At 39.6% G+C, this 20,530-nt stretch overlaps 1 protein-coding gene and 1 long non-coding RNA gene across 2 annotated transcripts in view; one reads left to right on the top strand and one right to left on the bottom strand.

Moving 5' to 3' along the window:
• fem1c (fem-1 homolog c) overlaps nt 1–20,530 on the bottom strand; it is a 49,307-nt gene that overhangs the window by 6,153 nt on the left and 22,624 nt on the right. Inside the window, exon 2 of the mRNA XM_034170471.1 lies at nt 3,399–3,568. Within this exon, the coding sequence (XP_034026362.1) occupies nt 3,399–3,568 (170 nt within the window). The remainder of the gene's footprint in view (nt 1–3,398; nt 3,569–20,530) is intronic.
• On the top strand, nt 765–16,613 carry LOC117510668. The gene is made up of 4 exons (XR_004560785.1): nt 765–845; nt 3,952–3,961; nt 10,063–10,067; nt 16,600–16,613. It is a non-coding gene; the product is annotated as an uncharacterized LOC117510668 (long non-coding RNA).

The following is a 20,530-nucleotide window of genomic DNA, read 5'->3' as shown; positions in this document are numbered from 1 at the left end:
ATCAAGTTGTAGAGATTTGTTTTCAGTTTGAGTTTAAGGAACATAATCATTTTCCAAATTTTTATACTGAGAAACCTGATTTAATTTTGTATTGGAAATGGCATAAATACCAAGGGGCCAGATACTTTTGCAAGCCGCTGTAGATCTGGGGTAACAATACGGGGTAACATATGTCACATGTTCCAATGGACGTCGACATTGTTTGACCTTTACTTTGGGGACCAAGCATTAAACACAGTCAAAACAATTCCATTCATTAATCCTATTAGTTCAACCAATAATTTGTCGTTCCTGTGTCCAGCCCCTTTTACCTTCTATAAAACGACCAGTAGAAGTGACCTCAGGTTCTATTATTCCCCTGTGAAAAGAGTTTTCTGCCATTTATCTCATGTACAGAGGCCATTAAAGAGGTATTTGGAAAACAAATCAATGTGCCAACAGCAGTGGTTTGACATTCATACTTGAGTTTTATTTACATAGAATTTCCCTATCAAACTGTTCACACATATTACATCTCTGAAATCTCCCCATTGTGCGTCTTTTGACCTCGTTTTGGCACATGCTCAGCACACACTATGAAGACTGCACTGCAAAAAGCATATGCATGTTGATAAACAAAAAGAAAGCCACATATTAAATACAAATGGTTCGTTCAGACTGGGGTTCGCAACCCGGCTTGAGCCAGAAAGGTTTTTTCCTGATTCTGAACGGCATATTTGGATTTAAGAGGGATTATTTTCCATCTGGCTCAAGAGGCACGGATTTGAGCGGGATTCGCTGAGGTCTGAATGCATATGTGGTTAGAATCCAGCTAGCTCGGGGATCATGACGTCAGACTTCCTCATGTCCGTGTGCCTTCTCACCAAGAGAATCCACCAGGTCCATTGCCTTCCACGTCTCTCTCTCTCTCTCTCTCTCTCTCACACACACACTCACGGGGTCGACCAATTATCGGCACAGATATTCAACATTTTTCTGGATATTGGTGTCGGACATTTATACCGGCTGATATATCGATATGACCGTTTATTTTTGCAGCGCTGGAAGTAGCGACTCATTGGTTGCCAAGTTCCGCCTTTAGCCGCTGTGCACTGCAACTTCACTCTGAGCTGCAGAGCACAGCTGAAAGCAGCATCTCTCTCTCTGTTAGAGAAGTTCAGCATGTCAGTGCTGAAGGCTGCTGTCCCACAGATGGGCAGAGAATAAGGTAGCAGTGTACAGACTAGAGCTGTGTTGGCTAGAATTATTTATTTATTTGTTCATCTTTATAATAATGTTTATAGCTCCTTGCATCTTTTGTGTGAAGGTCGTGTTGAAAGGTTCTGTCAAGCAAACATATGCAAACCTTTGCACAGCGCTCAAATACCCCCCCTCCAAAAAAAAGGTCCATAGATCACTTGAAGCCAGGCAATACAAAGTGACTCCAGAGACAAATCCATTCTGTCACACAGCTGTGAACAAAGACAAAAAAAGTGCAAAAACCTGGTAATTTTCTTTTTGTTTGAGTGAGGACGGCCGTGCGTCAGGCCTGTTAACTGAATAGCCACTCCCATCTCTGTCATTTATACTGAGCCTTCTTGTCTCACGCAAATTGAATCATGTAATCATTATTCCACCTTCCCATATAAAACAAAGGCCATGCGAATAAAGCCAAGTATGAGTACGCCCTCTAAATGGAATGGTAGCATAGCAACTGACACCCTTCAAAGAGCCATTATTTCCAGCTCTAAGTGTAACGTACCAACAAATTCCTCGCAAATCAACATGTCTACACACAATAATAGACAAGTTTGCTTCATTCCAGCACTAGCCAACAAATTACAGCACACTGTTGATTGGTGAGCTATGGCTGCTTTTGGAAGGACCACTGTAGAAATGGAAAACATTTTTTTTGTTTTTATTTTTTTAGTAAGTGAATGTGGCTGCAAATGCAGTCATGCATTTACTTACTTTATTAGATATACTTGACGTGATTTGTGGAACAATGTTTCACAAACCAGAATGGTGTCAAGTAGCTTTCAATTATTTTCTTAGCAAGACAAATGAAACCCCCCTCCACCCCAAAAAAATTAATAAAATAAACTAGGGCACTGCGCTCAGAGTGCAAACCTCTGTAAACACCAGTTTCCAATTTCACAAATTTTTACCTTGGAAAAAATTTTCAAGGTTAGAGCCCTGTTAGAAGTGGCTTCTCATAAGCTAAATTAGATGTGATCAAATGTCAGAAGTATGTATTTAGCTCATACACTTGTATCAAAGTTTTTTTGTGGTGTTGTCAGGTTTTGGGGGGGGGGGGGGGGTTGTTCAACAATTTCAGTTTCTGAATTCTTTTTCAGATCATTTTCACAGAACACTGGTTATATCTGCTGTGCACAACTTCTCAGTGCGTTTTGGCACTTGGTTTCTGACTGATAACTGGAAGATAGATAAACAGGCATAAAACTGGAACCTCCATCCAATTTTGGTGGTGTAGGTAAATCTACAACAAAAAGATGAGAGTGACCGAGGCACTTCTGATTGAGATGTAATGCAAAATGTACAACAAATGGGCTTTCAATATTAAATTCAAATGTCCACAATCCGGATCAGATCTGGATCAAATGTTGTCAGGCGACAGGCAATGCCAGTCTGCTCCACACTTTCAAATATGAGAGTGATTGGGGCATGTTTGATTATGATATAATGTAAAATATACAATAAATGGGGCTTTCAATGTTAAATTTAAATGGCAACAAAATCTATAATCTGCATCAGATCTTTGTCAGGTGATAAAGAATACCATCCTACATAGCACTGTCAAATATGAAAGAAATTCAATCTTTTTTGACAGTGTTATGGATTCTTGAAAACTTGTTCAATGTTTAAGGATACAGATTTTTTCCAAGATTTTTCCTGAATGAAAACTGGATCAGTTCTTGCCCATCAGGATATAAATCCTCTGTAAAACTTTTATAACAATATATGAAAAATTGTGGGCTCCAGGCTGTTAAAAAGTAAACAAACAGGGGCAAAAATATATCCTCCTCCAACTTCATTGGCAGAGGTAATCAATAAAATTAAAAAAAAGCCACACCACTTGTAAACTGAAACAGCCATTAAGTATCCTAATTGAACAAGTGCCGTTTCACCTTCACTCAAGCAACTGATGAACATGAATATCCAAGTTAAAAGTTTGAGTTCACAATCACCAAAACAATTCATCCATATTGTAATTTACAGGGGTTTTCATGTCTATAACGGCCTGAGAGTTGACAACCATCACAGTAGCCCCTCTTATTGCTCATACATAAATTAGTCTGTCAAACTGTAACAGTTTAAGAAGTGAAAGGCACAAATACAGTAAATAATGAACATAACCATTCAAATAAACTTTCCTCTGTAAGTGACAGAACCCTGACCTGCTGGTGAGTAGTCAGGTAGTCTACGATGTTTGTGTGGCCTGTGACACTGGCAGAGAGCAAAGGTGTCATGCCGTAACCATCCCTCTCCATGGATGCACCATACTGCAGTAACATCCGCATTATCTCCAGACTACCCGACTCTGCACAGTCATGCAGTGCTGTGTTGCCTGTGGACAGAAGAGACATATCAAATTAAAATTTTTTGTTTGGTAAGAACACACAGTCTTATCACCAGCATTTGCTACGGCACTATCAACGTCACCAAAATACAGATGGGTTTTCAAATTCCAGCAGTTTGTCAATAGTCTCAACTTCCTAGTTCAGCGGTTCCCAAACTTTTTCCGCAGAGCCCCTTTTGCAGAGCGGAATACTTTCAAGCATCACATTTATTGCTTCCAAACCCAACTGGAATTTGTTATATATACTGTAATCTACAAAAAGAAGAGCGAGAGAGAGAAAAAAGTGACAAGACACCTTTCCACTGGAATTATTAACAATTACATGCATCATACAACACCTGGCAAAAATTATGGAATCACTGGCCTCGGAGGATGTTCATTGTTATTTTGTAGAAAAAAATCAGATCACAGACATGACACAAAACTAAAGTCATTTCAAATGGCAACTTTCTGACTTTAAGAAACACTATACGAAATCAGGAAAAAAAAAATTGTGGCAGTCAGTAACGGTTACTTTTTTAGACGAAGCAGAGGGAAAAAAATATGGAATCACTTTTTTTTTTTTTTATATTTATTTCATTCATTTAAAAGAAAAACAGAAAAGCAAAAAACAAAAGCACCACAATACCAGAATGAAAAGGAGCAGAAAGAAGAACAAGTCTTATGATTTCTGCCCCTTTTAACAATACAATCTTTCAATATACAGCATCATAGTCAACATTATTTAACAAATTGCATTTCTTTAACTTGTCACATACCACTGACCCATTTCATAATTAGGACCATTAATTAATAGATTACATCACTGATAGGTTACATTTAAACTTAAGACACTCCAAACATTATTAAGTTTACTTTTTTTTTTTTTGACTTTCTTGCAGCCCACTGACTTACTTCATAGTTTCATACTTACTTAATACATCTAATTTAATATGTTTTTTAAATAATTTAAGCGACCTTAATTCTTTAATTTCTTTATTAAGATTGTCCCATAATTTGACACCATTTACTGCAATACTCCTTTCCTTTACTTTGGTTCTAAATCTTGGTTTTTTAAAGACTTCTATTCCTTTCAATTTATAACTACTTACTCTTTTTTCAAACATATTTTGAATGTTTGTTGGTAAAGTATTTTTATTAACTTGGTACATCGTTTGTAATATTTTCAAATCGACTAAATCATGAAATTTAAGTACCCTATACTTAATAAACAATGGATTAGATGGATCTCTAAAACCACTCTTACTAATCACTTTTAAAGCTCTTTTCTGCAAAATAAATAAAGGTTGTATATAGGTTGTATATGTTGATCCCCAGATTTCTACACAGTAAGTTAAATATGGGACAATCAATGAATTGTACAATGTTAATAAACCATAACTATTTAATAACTATTTAGCGTTGTATCATCAGCAAATAAAATGCTGCCAAGCACATTGGATACATTCACAAAATCATTGATATACAAAATAAACAGTTTGGGTCCAAGTACCGATCCTTGTGGTACTCCATAAATAATGTTACACAATTCTGATTTGGTATTATTTATCTGAACAAACTGTTTTCTATTTTCTAAGTAGCTTTTTACCCACTGATGTGCAACACCTCTTATTCCATATTGTTGTAACTTGTGGAGCAATCTTGAGTGGTCTATAACATCAAAAGCCTTTTTCAGGTCAATAAAAATACTTACAAAATAATCCTTATTATCTATTGTTGTTGATATTTTCTCTATTAGTTCCATAATTTCCATAGCTGTCGAATGTTTTGTTCTGAATCCATACTGAGCATTATTTAAAATATGATGTTTCTCAATAAATTTATCCAATCTTGTTACAAAAACTTTTTCCATAATTTTAGAAAACTGTGGAAGCAATGATACTGGCCTGTAATTGGAAAAATTATGTTTGTCTCCATTTTTATATAATGGGACTACCTTAGCAATTTTCATTTCATCTGGAAAAACCCCAGTTGACAGAGACAAATTACAAATATAAGTAAATGGTTCAATAATTTCTATTATACTTTTTACAGTCACCATGTCTAAATCTTCATGGTCAGTTGATCTTTTGCTTACACAGTTTTTTACAATATTTCTTATTTCATCTTTTTCCACATTGTCCAGGAAAATACTATTGACCGTATTTACCAATGTACATAATTTATCTTCTATTATTGGTTTATTTCCCACCAGACTTGACCCTACATTTAATAATTTTACTTAATTCTGAGGAAAAAATTATGGAATCATGAAAAACAAAAGAACGCTCCAACACATCACTAGTATTTTGTTGCACCACCTCTGGCTTTTATAACAGCTTGCAGTCTCTGAGGCATGGACTTAATGAGTGACAAACAGTACTCTTCATCAGTCTGTCTCCAACTTTCTCTGATTGCTGTTGCCAGATCAGCTTTGCAGGGTGGAGCCTCGTCATGGACCATTTTCTTCAACTTCCACCAAAGATTTTCAACTGGATTAAGATCTGGACTATTTGCAGGCCATGACATTGACCCTATGTGTCTTTTTGCAAGGAATGTTTTCACAGTTTTTGCTCTATGGCAAGATGCATTATCATCTTGAAAAATGATTTCATCATCCCCAAACATCCTTTCAATTGATGGGATAAGAAAAGTGTCCAAAATATCAACGTAAACTTGTGCATTTATTGATGATGTAATGACAGCCATCTCCCCAGTGCCTTTACCTGACATGCAGCCCCATATCATCAATGACTGTGGAAATTTACATGTTTTCTTCAGGCAGTCATCTTTATAAATCTCACTGGAACGGCACCAAACAAAAGTTCCAGCATCATCACCTTGCCCAATGCAGATTCGAGATTCATCACTGAATATGACTTTCATCCAGTCATCCACAGTCCACAATTGCTTTTCCTTAGCCCATTGTAACCTTGTTTGTTTCTGTTTAGGTGTTAATGATGCCTTTCATTTAGCTTTTCTGTATGTAAATCCCATTTCCTTTAGGCGGTTTCTTACAGTTCGGTCACAGACGTTGACTCCAGTTTCCTCCCATTTGTTCCTCATTTGTTTTGTTGTGCATTTTCTGTTTTTGAGACATATTGCTTTAAGTTTCTGTCTTGACGCTTTGACGTCTTCCTTGGTCTACCAGTATGTTTGCCTTTAACAACCTTCCCATGTTTGTATTTGATACAGAGTTTAGACACAGCTGACTGTGAACAACCAACATCTTTTGCAACATTGCATGATGATTTACCCTCTTCTAAGAGTTTGATAATCCTCTCCTTTGTTTCAATTGACATCTCTCGTGTTGGAGCCATGATTCATGTCAGTCCACTTGGTGCAACAGCTCTCCAAGGTGTGATCACTCCTTTTTAGATGCAGACTAACGAGCAGATCTGATTTGATGCAGGTGTTAGTTTTGGGGATGAAAATTTACAGGGTGATTCCATAATTTATTCCTCAGAATTGAGTGATTCCATATTTTTTTCCCTCTGCTTGGTCTAACAAAATAACTGTTACTGACTGCCACAATTTTTTTTCTTGATTTCTTATAGTGTTTCTTAAAGCCAGAAAGTTTCCATTTGAAATGACTTTAGTTTTGTGTCATGTCTGATCTGCTTTTTTTCTACAAAATTAAACAACTGAATGAACATCCTCCGAGGCCGGTGATTCCATAATTTTTGCCAGGGGTTGTAGTTTCAAGCACAAAAGCTATTCAAAGATGCCAAACCACACACACAAACCTATATAAATATGTTAACATTGTCAATGTTACATTAACTTTGGGGAGCACTGCCCTATGTTATGCTGACACAAAATCTTTAAAAGTTCACGGAAAACAGAAATAGCATAAAGTACATACTTTACCGGATTTCACGTAGTTTTGAATGCAGTCACCTTGGAAACACTGGATGTTATTTTGGCACAAGATCTGATGTTACCTGTTTGCTGTATTTACAACCGATATGAGGTTCTATTGACCATTTTGTGTAAACCAGAGGTGGGATGAAGTCACTGTCAAGTCATTCTCAAGTCATGAATTGGCAAGTCTCAAGTCAGCTTGCACACAATTGGTGGTCATTATGAGTTTAGACTTGACATGAGACTTGCCAATTCATGACTTGAGAGTGACTTCGTTCCTCCTCTGCAGTAAACCATCACTTTTACACGAAGTTTTCTTCACATAAGTCAGGGGATGACTCATTAACACTTCCAAATACACCCCTCCAACACATTATTTCTTAAAAATAGATAAAATGTAAATCACTGAAAACAAAATTAAGCATCAGTGTCACAGACCGACCGGTCTCCCCTAAAAATCGGCCCACCCTCCCTTCATTGTGCATGCGTCATTTCGGACCACAGCAGCACGTCTGAGACAGTCTCTTCACCCAAAGAGATCAAAGGGAATAATGGGATTATTAACATTAGATGACCAAAGGAACATTATTTTGTAGGGCTGCAACAAACGATTATTTGGGTAATTGATTAATCTGATGGGGTTTCGACACGATTAATCGGATTAGCGGGGAATTTAAAAAAAAAAATGGGCCAGGGAAACAATTTTTCTCTCCTTCCATCACTTTATTTAACAGTGAGTCCCTTCAGCTGCTCCCTTGTTTTGCACTCGGGGTCGCCACAGCAAATCCAAGTTGGATCTGCATGTTGAATTGGCACAGGTTTTACGCCGGATGCCCTTCCTGACTCCTAACTCCACATTACATGGAGAAATGTGGCAGGGGTGGGATTTGAACCCGGAACCTTCTGCACTGAAACCAAGCGCATTAACCACTTGGCCACCTCTGTATAACTTGTAAACTATGTGGTCATTTCACAATGACACATGTGACTCATCCCACATATAGTATTTCTTTCTCCCTATCTCTCCCTCTCCCTCTCTCCCTCCCCCTCCCTCTCTCTCCCTCTCCCTCTCTCCCACCGTATTTGAGCAAATGAAGACAGTAAAATAAAGCCTAAATGAATTTCTGGAGCTATACATCCAGAAGGAGCTCATTTTATGTGAAGACTTTGACGGAGTTTTTTTCCGCTGCAGCGCTGTTCGGCTCTTTATCTGCCGGGGGGAGGGGGAGCAGCCACTTCTGCACAAACAGCTGGCTGAATTTTTAAAAATGACCTGAGAGCACGGCAGAGTGTGACGGCGCTGTCAGAACACTGATGGCGCGGCGTCGTTGTTCCACTGTCTGGGGAGAACTCGGTGTTATGTTTTCCGATTGCCCGCTGCGTAGAGTGTGGCAGGAAAAACCGAAGACGCTTTCTCGCGAGGTGTGAGAAGGATTTAAACATTTTAAACCAAGAAAAAAAAAAGCCACCTGTCCAATCGGACAACGATTTAGAGCTATTACTTGTCCGATCACATTTTACACTTGTCCCGGACAATCGGACGATGGTAGGACTTTGACAACATTAATAAACTGTCGGTGCTGTTACTGTTCTTTCTTTTTCTCTCCCTCTCTGCCCCTCACCTTGCTGCTCTGGGAGACGCGCAGACAGCCTGAGCCTCCCATGCCATGCGAGGTCCGACTTGCAAATGTTGCAGTTAACAAACGTCTTTGCGTTGTTTAACGTAAAGTGCACCCACACTTTTAAAGTCTTAACTTTCTTTCGTCTGCTAGTTGCATCTGCCATATTCTAACTGTGTAGTTCTACGAAACAGCGTCTGATCTGCTCTGTGCACTGGCCGCTACCGGCGTCAGAAGCGGCCAGCAGCTTCTGACGCCATAATCGCTCGACACAACGCATCGATGACACAATGTGTTGCCAACGCCTGTTGTAATCGATTTTTATCGATTTTATCGATTCGTTGTTGCAGCCCTATTATTTTGTGTTCTGCGCATGTCCTATCCGCAAGGAATCTTGGTCTTTTGAGTACGGCAACTACTTGTATGCAGCGCGCACAACCCACCGGACACCACAGAAGCAGATCTAAACAGCGCATTGTGTTCTGCGTCCTTATCAGGCGGGTCGGTCGCAGTACCGGTCGGCATCACCGTGACTGCTCTGCCTCCGATGTGCTTACCAAGTCTGCGGGCTTGGTAAACGCCGCAGCGGGCCACTCACACCGCCCCCCCTCTCTGCTGTATGGAGCTGCACCAACTGTGGCAACAGGTCCAGAGACTACGCTTGCTGTTTTGATGCGGAGGCAGCCCACAAGGATAGATTTCTTGCGCAAAAAATCCACAGCGCCGCAGGGTCTCGGTAACCGCGGCCGCAGAGGTCCGTGGCCATGACTTGGATTCTTTGCGGGTCCCGCATCCGTACCCCCGGAGGCAGTGAGCGAAGGGAGCGCACGCGCATTGTGTTCTGCGTGTGTCTATTTATAATCTTCTCGCCTAGAAGAAAAAAGAGTGTTTACACAGGAGAGAAAAGTGAGAAAATGTTAATGCCTGTTTGAGAAAAGTGTATAAAGTGTGTAGTGAGGGGTTTTACACGAAGCAGGATTACACAAAGCAGGATTTGCACGAACGCCAGACCAAATCAAGCACCGGTGGAAGACGTGCGTCGCTGTTTAGATGGGGATATTCCAAATGATACCAATGACCATGTATACAGGAGTAATTCTGTCTGCTTTAGCATGTAAACGGGTTATTCCTAATGATTCAGAAACCGGAATATTGACCTTAACCCGAATATTAACGGCATGTAAACGTAGTCATTGTTTTCATTTCAGATTTCAGTACAAACTATAGTTTGTCAGTTTTGTGAAATCTGAAAAGCTGTACAGCTTTAAAAATAATGTTTACAGCAGAATTCCTGTAAGAACAGTCATTGAACTGTGGGACTGTGAAAATCACTCATAACTAGTCTGAAAATTATGATAATGTGATGATGGAAAAAGCCTGCATTTTAATGGCGGTGCATTACAAATCAGACTCCAGCAGCGCACTCTCAGTGCTGTCAGTGATGATTTACTCATATAGCACTTTTTGACTTTTAAATTCCATAATCACACAGTCAGGGATGTTCCTGGAAAAAAATGGCAATGGCCCAAAACCCACTCGTCATAAAAAAAAAATCAATGGGCCTGTTCCAGCAACGTATGGGCCAACAATGCGTGTGTGGCCAGTAACAACACCTTTTGTAAATATTAAATGATCACAATACTTATTTAACTATATTATTGTTTTAACAATGGTACATTTTCTGTTTTCAGGTGCAAGCATGGGCTGGACATAAGAAGAAATAAAATATATGTCCATCACAATAACATCATTGTTAAAATTCTGATGTTAAGAAATCAAATGGTCCATGGGACAAGCAGGTTTTCGTTATCACTTAAGGTGCTGAAACGACACAGAAACGAGCTTCAGTGTACCAAGGCATACACAAAAATGTATGATAACCATCCCAGGGTGGCAGCTTTAGCCAGCTAGGGGTCAATGAAGAATTACACAGAGGTCTCTGTGAGAGCAGATTTTAAGGTTTTGCTATTGACTTCTAAAGTTGATCATGGACTGGCGTCATCTTATCTGGCTGATCTGGTGGAAATTTACGTGCCGGCCCGGGTGTTGCAGTCGCAGGATGTGGACTTCTCTGTGTTCCCAGGGTGAAGAAGACAGCAGGTCAAAGAGCCTTTTCTCATCGTGCACCCACCCTGTGAACAGTCTTCCTGTGACCGTGAGACAGTCGGAGTCCGTGGACATTTTCAAGTCAAGAATAAAAATGGGTTTTAAGTCAAGACTTTGTCTTTCTCTTTCTTATGAATAGTTTTTATTTATTTTTATCTGTTTTATTCTTTTACTTCTGTTTTTAATTATGCATTTGAAATTTTTTATTCATTTTAAATTATTTATTTAAATTTTTATGTTGAATTGTTCCGTGTGAGGCCCCTTGAGACAGCTTTTGTTGTGATTGGTGCATTATAAGCTAATTAAATTGAACTGAAAATAGAGGTCAAAATGTAAAAACGCTTCAATCATGTTGAAAACTATACTACATTATTTGTCTAATCATAATGATTCCAAAAAGGTATAGTTTGGACTATCTGTGACTGGATGTTCTGGAGTTATGGGGTAAAAACACCACAAATGGTGACAAAGGTCAGTTTCAGTTTGTACAGGGGTCAAAAGTTAAAGTTGCTCCAATTTCAGTAAAAAAAAAAAAGTGATGCAAATTGTTGTTTGGGTTAACAGGGTTCTAAAAAGGAATAGTTTGCACCATCTATCATGCTTAGTTATCATATTACGTGGTAACATATGTCACATGTCATAGAATCCAATGGACGTTGACCTTGTTTGACCTTTACTTTGGAGACCAAGCATTTCAACACAGTCAACACCATTTCATTTATTAAACCTTTTATTTCAACCAATAACTTGCATAATATAATTAAGATATATGGATGACAAGAACTCAACTCAACCTTTATTTCTAAAGCACGTTTAAAATGACAGCAGTACATAATTAAAAAATGGGTACCAAGTTACCCCAATCGTAAATAAAAATAAAATTACAGCAGACAATAAAACAAATAAGACAAATAAAATAAAAGAAAGTAAAATAAAGAGTAAAAAGTTGTAGGAAATAATTTAATTTGATTCAATTTTAATTTATTTACATAGCACCAAATCACAACAAAGCTGCCTCAGGCACAGCGCATAAGTAAGGTCTAACCTTACCAACCCCTAGAGCAAGCACACAGGCAACAGTTGTAAGGAAAAACTCCTGATTATGATATTGAGGAAGAAACCTCAAGCAGACCAGACTCAAAGGGGTGACCCTCTGCTTGGGCCATGCTGCCAAAAGACTACAAATAAGGTAAATTTGTCAGCATTCCACAAGAGAAAAAACAGAAGAAACACTAAGGTGAAACAGAGATGTAATTGCTCATGTAGGAAATGCCAGAGAAAAGAAATAGGTTTTTAAAGAGGCTTTAGAAGTCTCTAGGGACAGGGTTATGATCTAATATTAAAGGGGAGACTATTCCAGAGCCTGGGGGCACCCACTGCAAAGGCTCTGTTACCTCTCATCTTTAATCTGGTTTTAGCGCCTCCAGCAACAGTTGGTCAGAAGACCTTAAGGCTTGGATGACACAAGAAAGCAAAAACACTTCCATTGTGGTCCATTAAAAAAAACAAAAAAAAAAACAGAAGTAATAATAATAAGTAGAAGAAGTAACAACAATAATAATAATAATAAAAGTGTGTATCTGATAACAAGAACATAATTTATAAATTCATTAAGACAGTAAATTCCCATTAAAAATTGCACTATTAACAGGAAATAAAAGGACTGACATCTTCAAAAGAATGACATCTTTTTGAAGAATGTTCTAAAAACATTCTGGACTCACATGACATTCCAATTCATTATAGAAACTATCCACAATTTATTACCACCCTTGAAAAATGTTACCCATTTTAAAAACACTACACAAACTATTAATGAAGTAAAAGAGACTTATTGTGCATTTACAGTGAAGCAGTGTGTTCAGGTATTTCTTTAAAAACACACTACACTGTGCTCTGACACCACCAGCAGTAATCACTAGGCGCTTGCTTCACCTCACCAAGGAAATGAGAGGAAGTGGACCAGAGTTCACGATGATGCCGTCCTGATGCAAAATCTTCAAGGTTGGACGCAAGATATAAACTTTACCGCGTACCCAGGACACATGCGCGCCCCGGCAGTGACACACATTCAAGAATGTGCGGGACATCTTGCACATACAAAAAAATTAAAATAAAATTTCAAAAATATTTGGACTCAGTGGCCAAACCTCTAATACAAACCCTGCTCATGTGTTTTTTTTTTTGTTGTTTTTTTTTGGGGGGGGGGGGGGGGGGTGTTAAAATCAGCTCTAATTCAACCCATCGTGACCAGGGTTTGGATTACAATTTTTGGCCACAGACTGCTGGAACACACTATTGAAAATAAATAAATAAATACATACATACAGATGACACAGCTACATTCTGCACACTGCTACCTTCTTCTACATCAGTCCGTGGGACAGTACTGGGGCTGCAGCTATCGATTATTTTAGTAATATTCTGGCGATTAATTGAGTAATCGGATAAAAAGTACTTTTGCATTTTTAAACATCATGAACAGTCCAGGGCTCTCCCTACTCAGCAATGGCACAATGTCGCTGCTCCAAATACTTGACATTTTGCTGAAATGGCGATGGGATGTATCTTTCTGTTTTGTTTACCATTTTTAAGTTTTTTTTTTTTTTTTTTTTAATATTGGTGGACTGGGCAAGCGGCCGAGATGAGTTTCCTCCGCAGGGTGGCTGGGCGCTCCCTTAGAGATAAGGTGACACAGACTAAAACAGTTAAATGTGGTCTATTAAATATTAGGTCTCTCTCTTCTAAGTCCCTGTTAGTAAATTATATAATAATTGATCAACATATTGATTTATTCTGCCTTACAGAAACCTGGTTACAGCAGGATGATTATGTTAGTTTAAATGAGTCAACACCCCCGAGTCACACTAACTGCCAGAACGCTCGTAGCACGGGTCGAGGCGGAGGATTAGCAGCAATCTTCCATTCCAGCTTATTAATTAATCAAAAACGCAGACAGAGCTTTAATTCATTTGAAAGCTTGACTCTTAGTCTTGTCCATCCAAACTGGAAGTCCCAAAAACCAGTTGTATTTGTTGTTATCTATCGTCCTCCTGGTCGTTACTGTGAGTTTCTCTGTGAATTTTCAGACCTTTTGTCTGACTTAGTGCTTAGCTCAGATAAGATAATTATAGTGGGCGATTTTAACATCCACACAGATGCTGAGAATGACAGCCTCAACACTGCATTTAATCTATTATTAGACTCAATTGGCTTTGCTCAAAATGTAAATGAGTCCACCCACCACTTTAATCATATCTTAGATCTTGTTCTGACTTATGGTATGGAAATTGAAGACTTAACAGTATTCCCTGAAAACTCCCTTCTGTCTGATCATTTCTTAATAACATTTACATTTACTCTGATGGACTACCCAGCAGTGGGGAATAAGTTTCATTACACTAGAAGTCTTTCAGAAAGCGCTGTAACTAGGTTTAAGGATATGTTTCCTTCTTTATGTTCCCTAATGCCATATACCAACACAGTGCAGAGTAGCTACCTAAACTCTGTAAGTGAGATAGAGTATCTCGTCAATAGTTTTACATCCTTATTGAAGACAACTTTGGATGCTGTAGCTCCTCTGAAAAAGAGAGCTTTAAATCAGAAGTGCCTGACTCCGTGGTATAACTCACAAACTCGCAGCTTAAAGCAGATAACCCGTAAGTTGGAGAGGAAATGGCGTCTCACTAATTTAGAAGATCTAATTTAGAAGAGTCTGTTGCTCTATAAAAAAGCCCTCCGTAAAGCTAGGACATCTTACTACTCATCACTAATTGAAGAAAATAAGAACAACCCCAGGTTTCTTTTCAGCACTGTAGCCAGGCTGACAAAGAGTCAGAGCTCTATTGAGCCGAATATTCCTTTAACTTTAACTAGTAATGACTTCATGACTTTCTTTGCTAATAAAATTTTAACTATTAGAGAAAAAATTACTCATAACCATCCCAAAGACGTATCGTTATCTTTGGCTGCTTTCAGTGATGCCGGTATTTGGTTAGACTCTTTCTCTCAGATTGTTCTGTCTGAGTTATTTTCATTAGTTACTTCATCCAAACCATCAACATGTCTATTAGACCCCATTCCTACCAGGCTGCTCAAGGAAGCCCTACCATTATTTAATGCTTCGATCTTAAATATGATCAATCTATCTTTATTAGTTGGCTATGTACCACAGGCTTTTAAGGTGGCAGTAATTAAACCATTACTTAAAAAGCCATCACTTGACCCAGCTATCTTAGCTAATTATAGGCCAATCTCCAATCTTCCTTTTCTCTCAAAAATTCTTGAAAATTCTTCAAAGGGTAGTTGTTAAACAGCTAACTGATCATCTGCAGAGGAATGGTCTATTCGAAGAGTTTCAGTCAGGTTTTAGAATTCATCATAGTACAGAAACAGCATTAGTGAAGGTTACAAATGATCTTCTTATGGCCTCAGACAGTGGACTCATCTCTGTGCTTGTTCTGTTAGACCTCAGTGCTGCTTTTGATACTGTTGACCATAAAATTTTATTACAGAGATTAGAGCATGCCATAGGTATTAAAGACACTGCGCTGCGGTGGTTTGAATCATATTTATCTAATAGATTACAATTTGTTCATGTAAATGGGGAATCTTCTTCACAGACTAAGGTTAATTATGGAGTTCCACAGGGTTCTGTGCTAGGACCAATTTTATTCACTTTATACATGCTTCCCTTAGGCAGTATTATTAGACGGCATTGCTTAAATTTTCATTGTTACGCAGATGATACCCAGCTTTATCTATCCATGAAGCCAGAGGACACACACCAATTAGCTAAACTGCAGGATTGTCTTACAGACATAAGGACATGGATGACTTCTAATTTCCTGCTTTTAAACTCAGATAAAACTGAAGTTATTGTACTTGGCCCCACAAATCTTAGAAACATGGTGTCTAACCAGATCCTTACTCTGGATGGCATTACCCTGACCTCTAGTAATACTGTGAGAAATCTTGGAGTCATTTTTGATCAGGATATGTCATTCAAAGTGCATATTAAAGAAATATGTAAGACTGCTTTTTTGCATTTACGCAATATCTCTAAAATTAGAAAGGTCTTGTCTCAGAGTGATACTGAAAAACTAATTCATGCATTTATTTCCTCTAGGCTGGACTATTGTAATTCATTATTATCAGGTTGTCCTAAAAGTTCCCTGAAAAGCCTTCAGTTAATTCAAAATACTGCAGCTAGAGTACTGACGGGGACTAGAAGGAGAGAGCATATCTCACCCATATTGGCCTCTCTTCATTGGCTTCCTGTTAATTCTAGAATAGAATTTAAAATTCTTCTTCTTACTTATAAGGTTTTGAATAGTCAGGTCACTTCTTATCTTAGGGACCTCATAGTACCATATCACCCCAATAGAGCGCTTCGCTCTCAGACTGCAGGCTTACTTGTAGTTCCTAGGGTTTGTAAGAGTAGAATGGGAGGCAGAGCCTTCAGCTTTCAGGCTCCTCTCCTGTGGAACCAGCTCCCAATTCGGATCAGGGAGACAGACACCCTCTCTACTTTTAAGATTAGGCTTAAAACTTTCCTTTTTGCCAAAGCTTATAGTTAGGGCTGGATCAGGTGACCCTGAACCATCCCTTAGTTATGCTGCTATAGACTTAGACTGCTGGGGGGTTCCCATAATGCATTGAGTGTTTCTTTCTCTTTTTGCTCTGTATGCACCACTCTGCATTTAATCATTAGTGATTGATCTCTGCTCCCCTCCACAGCATGTCTTTTTCCCGGTTCTCTCCCTCAGCCCCAACCAGTCCCAGCAGAAGACTGCCCCTCCCTGAGCCTGGTTCTGCTGGAGATTTCTTCCTGTTAAAAGAGAGTTTTTCCTTCCCACTGTTGCCAAGTGCTTGCTCACAGGGGGTCGTTTTGACCGTTGGGGTTTTTCCGTAATTATTGTATGGCTTTGCCTTACAATATAAAGCGCCTTGGGGCAACTGTTTGTTGTGATTTGGCGCTACATAAATAAAATTGATTTGATTTGATTTTATGGATGCCCCCTGTACACCTCGCTGGAGAGGTGTTCCTAATCTCTCTTTCTCTACGATTCAGCAGATGCATTTCAGCTGGAGGTTGAACATGCAAGCCTCGCAGTCAGTTTTTAAATTTTACGCGTATTTAAGTTACAGTGTTGAAAGTTGAAAGAGTTGAAAGAGTGGACTTTTGCTGAGAGTATCTTCTTTCAGAAACTGTTTGTCAGCGTGGCCGGGAACGGAGCTGTAGCTGTGTGAGGGGCTCCCCTCACACTGGGCAGAGAGACAGCAGCCAGCCGCCGGGAGAATAGTCACTCCCCACGTAGAGCAAGCCGTGTGTTTTTTAAAAATAGACAGACACTGCGTTGCTTTAAATGCGCAGTAGGTCTATTTCAGATGATCAATGTGGACCGTCTTTCTCTTAAAAAGCAATTTTTTACTCTGTGTGTCATGTTGGAAAGGTGTAGCTATCATTGCTAATTTGATTAGCTGTTATGCTCTAGTCTTTTTTTTCTGGGGACTTGCAGCGCCACACACTGTCCTGGCATATGTACTACAACGCTAAATGAAGCTTCGAGGCACAGAATTTGCCTCGAACATTTTTTGTAATCGAATTATTCGAGTTACTTGACTAATCGTTTCAATCCTAGACAGTACCCTTCACCATTGATAGGCTGAACTTGTGAAATCTAACAAATCAAGAGGGTGGGCCACTGCTTAAGACCAGGAAGCAGTGGTTTATTTTTCAAAAGGGTGGTATGGGTAAAGAGCAGTTTTCTGTATATGATGGGCACTTGTCAGGCCGATGCAAAGTGAAATAAAATAAAATAAACAATTCAAGGTTTTTAATCTATTGTAAGGGTTTATAGTCAACTCATATCACCTACGAACTTGTAGCACCTGCTTCGTCAAGTCGTCCCACGTGGTGCTAAGAGTTAGCTGGCAGCTCTGGTAAATGTAAAGTGAATAACATGATGTAAAAGTAAAAAGTCTGAACGGGTCAGACATTACTTTTTTTTATTTTATAGACATTACTCCTCCTGGCACTGTTACGAACAGCTGCCTGCCAGAGTTGTTCCTCCTTGTGGCTTTTTTTTTTTTTTTTACTATTTATATTTCTTCCTCAACTTTTCTTTTAGTTTAATAGTTTTTAATAATAACTGGCCAGTGAATACATGCTGCTTCACCTGTTATTTATCATTTTCCTGGTGTTTGGAGTACTTTTCTCCAGCCGGGTCTTGAGAAAAGTACTTGGTGTAAAGTCCGAGTCCCTGGTGTAAAGACCCCGGTGGAAACAAAGGAGCCATGGCTATAAGACAGTCTAAAAAAGTGGGTCTTCAGTCTTGATTTAAAAGTCTCCACCATGTTGGACTGCCTTATAGCTGCAGGTAGATCGTTCCAGAGAGTAGGGCCACAGTAGGAGAAGGCTCTACACCACAGACTTCTTATTCACCCCTGGAACACACAGAAGCCCTGCGCCCTGCGAACGCAAGGGCAGTGCCGGTACGTAGGGCTTGACCAAGTGTGCCAGGTAGAAAGGAGCCAGTCCATGAACAATCTTATAGACCAGCAACAGGACTTTAAAATCCGATATGGCAGAAACCGGAAGCCAATGAAGGGATGCCAGAATGGGTGTAATGTGGTCAAACTTTCTACTTTGTGTTAACAGTCTGGCGGTAGCATTCTGCACTAACTGAAGACCCCTAACAAAGGAAGAAGAGATATCGGCTGAATCTTCCTTCAATTGTGATGGGGAACGCAAGCTCACTGGCGAACAAAATGGATGAATTAACATCACTTGCGAGGAGTGGCAGCGTTTCATGAGGGCTCAGTCTTGTGCTTCACGGAGACATTGCTGAACAACAACATACCAGACTCTGTGGTGATTTGCCTGGCTTTCAGCTGGTGTGAGCGAACCAGAGCTGCATCGACAGTAGCAAAAAGGGGAGTCACTGTCTACGTGAACAAGTGGTGCAATCCCAGACACATTATGATGAAGGAATGTGTGTGTAACCGAGACATTTCATTTCTTTATTTATTTGAATTAGGACAGTGCATATTAATCAATGCGTCAGCAAAAGCTTCAAAATAAATATGCCAGAGTTAGCACAAGAGCTAAATTTCATCCGTTGTCCTAAGGCAGGTACAAACATTTAACAATAAATCTGACAACACAGACATTTGACATTATACCAGACACACACAACTTGACAAACTATTTACAATAAAAGGATCAATCTGAAAATTAAAAAAAGACCAACAAAATGCATAATTATCTATGGCTACATGACTGGTTAGTTTTCAACCAATTTTTAGAGCTTGTCTGAAAATCAAAAACATGCATCAGTACATTATAGGTTTATATTTGTGAATAAAAAGGTAAGTTCTCATGATGGATGAAATATGAATCCCTGGAAAGCAGTGACTGCAGCTATAGCCAAACCAAAGTAGGACATTTTAAAGTTAAATTGCCTTATCAGCAAATCTCCTTTATATTAAGATTAAGGAGAGGTACAACCGGGTTTTTTTTTTTTTTTTGGCAGCTTGCACTCGGCCGAGACGGACGCATTTTTCTCTTCTCCCTCCCTTCTTATCTTTCCTGCTTCTGTGGCGTGTTGTCTGTGAAGCTGCAGCTTCGCTCTTCTGGAAAACGACAAAACTGGATCTGTTAAAGTCGTCTCTGAACGCAATTGACAGTTTTTTTCTACAAGACATTCGGGGGCGGAGGACCCGACCTGTCCTGCCGGGACACATGTGATGGGTTACGTGATGGACTCGTGGAGGAGATGGCAGGTCATGTGCCTTTACACACTGTCTGTGGAGGACGTCGAAGATGTGTATATATTTGGCTCAGTGGTGACCGGCTTTCTGCTGTGTGGAGCGGGCATAGCGCTGGTTTACTGGAAACTCAAGAAGGTGGAAGCAGCTATAATTGGCCCGTCCAGGCTGCCCCACATGACTGATTCGATTGGAAGGGCAGTGTCAGCTCAATCGGCGGGTGTTAACCGCACGTTGGATACCATCTTCGGAAAGATAGCGGCGCTGGAAAACCGCTTTGACCGTCAGTAAGACCACATCCTTTCTACATTCAGATGTATTGACAGCCACTCTGTTCTCAGACTGTGGAATCTTTCAGGCGTCTGCTAATCTGGATATTCATTTGGCTTCCCAAAAACACAGCTGCACTTCAAGGCCGCTGTGATAAAAACCTCCTGAAGGAAGGACAACACTTAAGCCTCACTCCCCAGTCTCTCCCTCCCTCAGCTTCTCCAGCTCTGACGTTGACTGTGGACAGTGAACTGTTCAGGGCTGAGCCCCTCCTCCTTCCAGATGGATGAACAAGGCCGCTGATGGCGCCTAAAGGCTGCCTCCGGGTGTTCTGATAAAC

Source organism: Thalassophryne amazonica, chromosome 5 (genome assembly GCF_902500255.1).
Source record: "Thalassophryne amazonica chromosome 5, fThaAma1.1, whole genome shotgun sequence".
Classification (NCBI taxonomy): Eukaryota; Metazoa; Chordata; class Actinopteri; order Batrachoidiformes; family Batrachoididae; genus Thalassophryne; species Thalassophryne amazonica.
The sequence above is the reverse complement of the archived record's forward strand: the minus strand, read 5'-3'. Positions and strand labels throughout refer to the sequence as shown.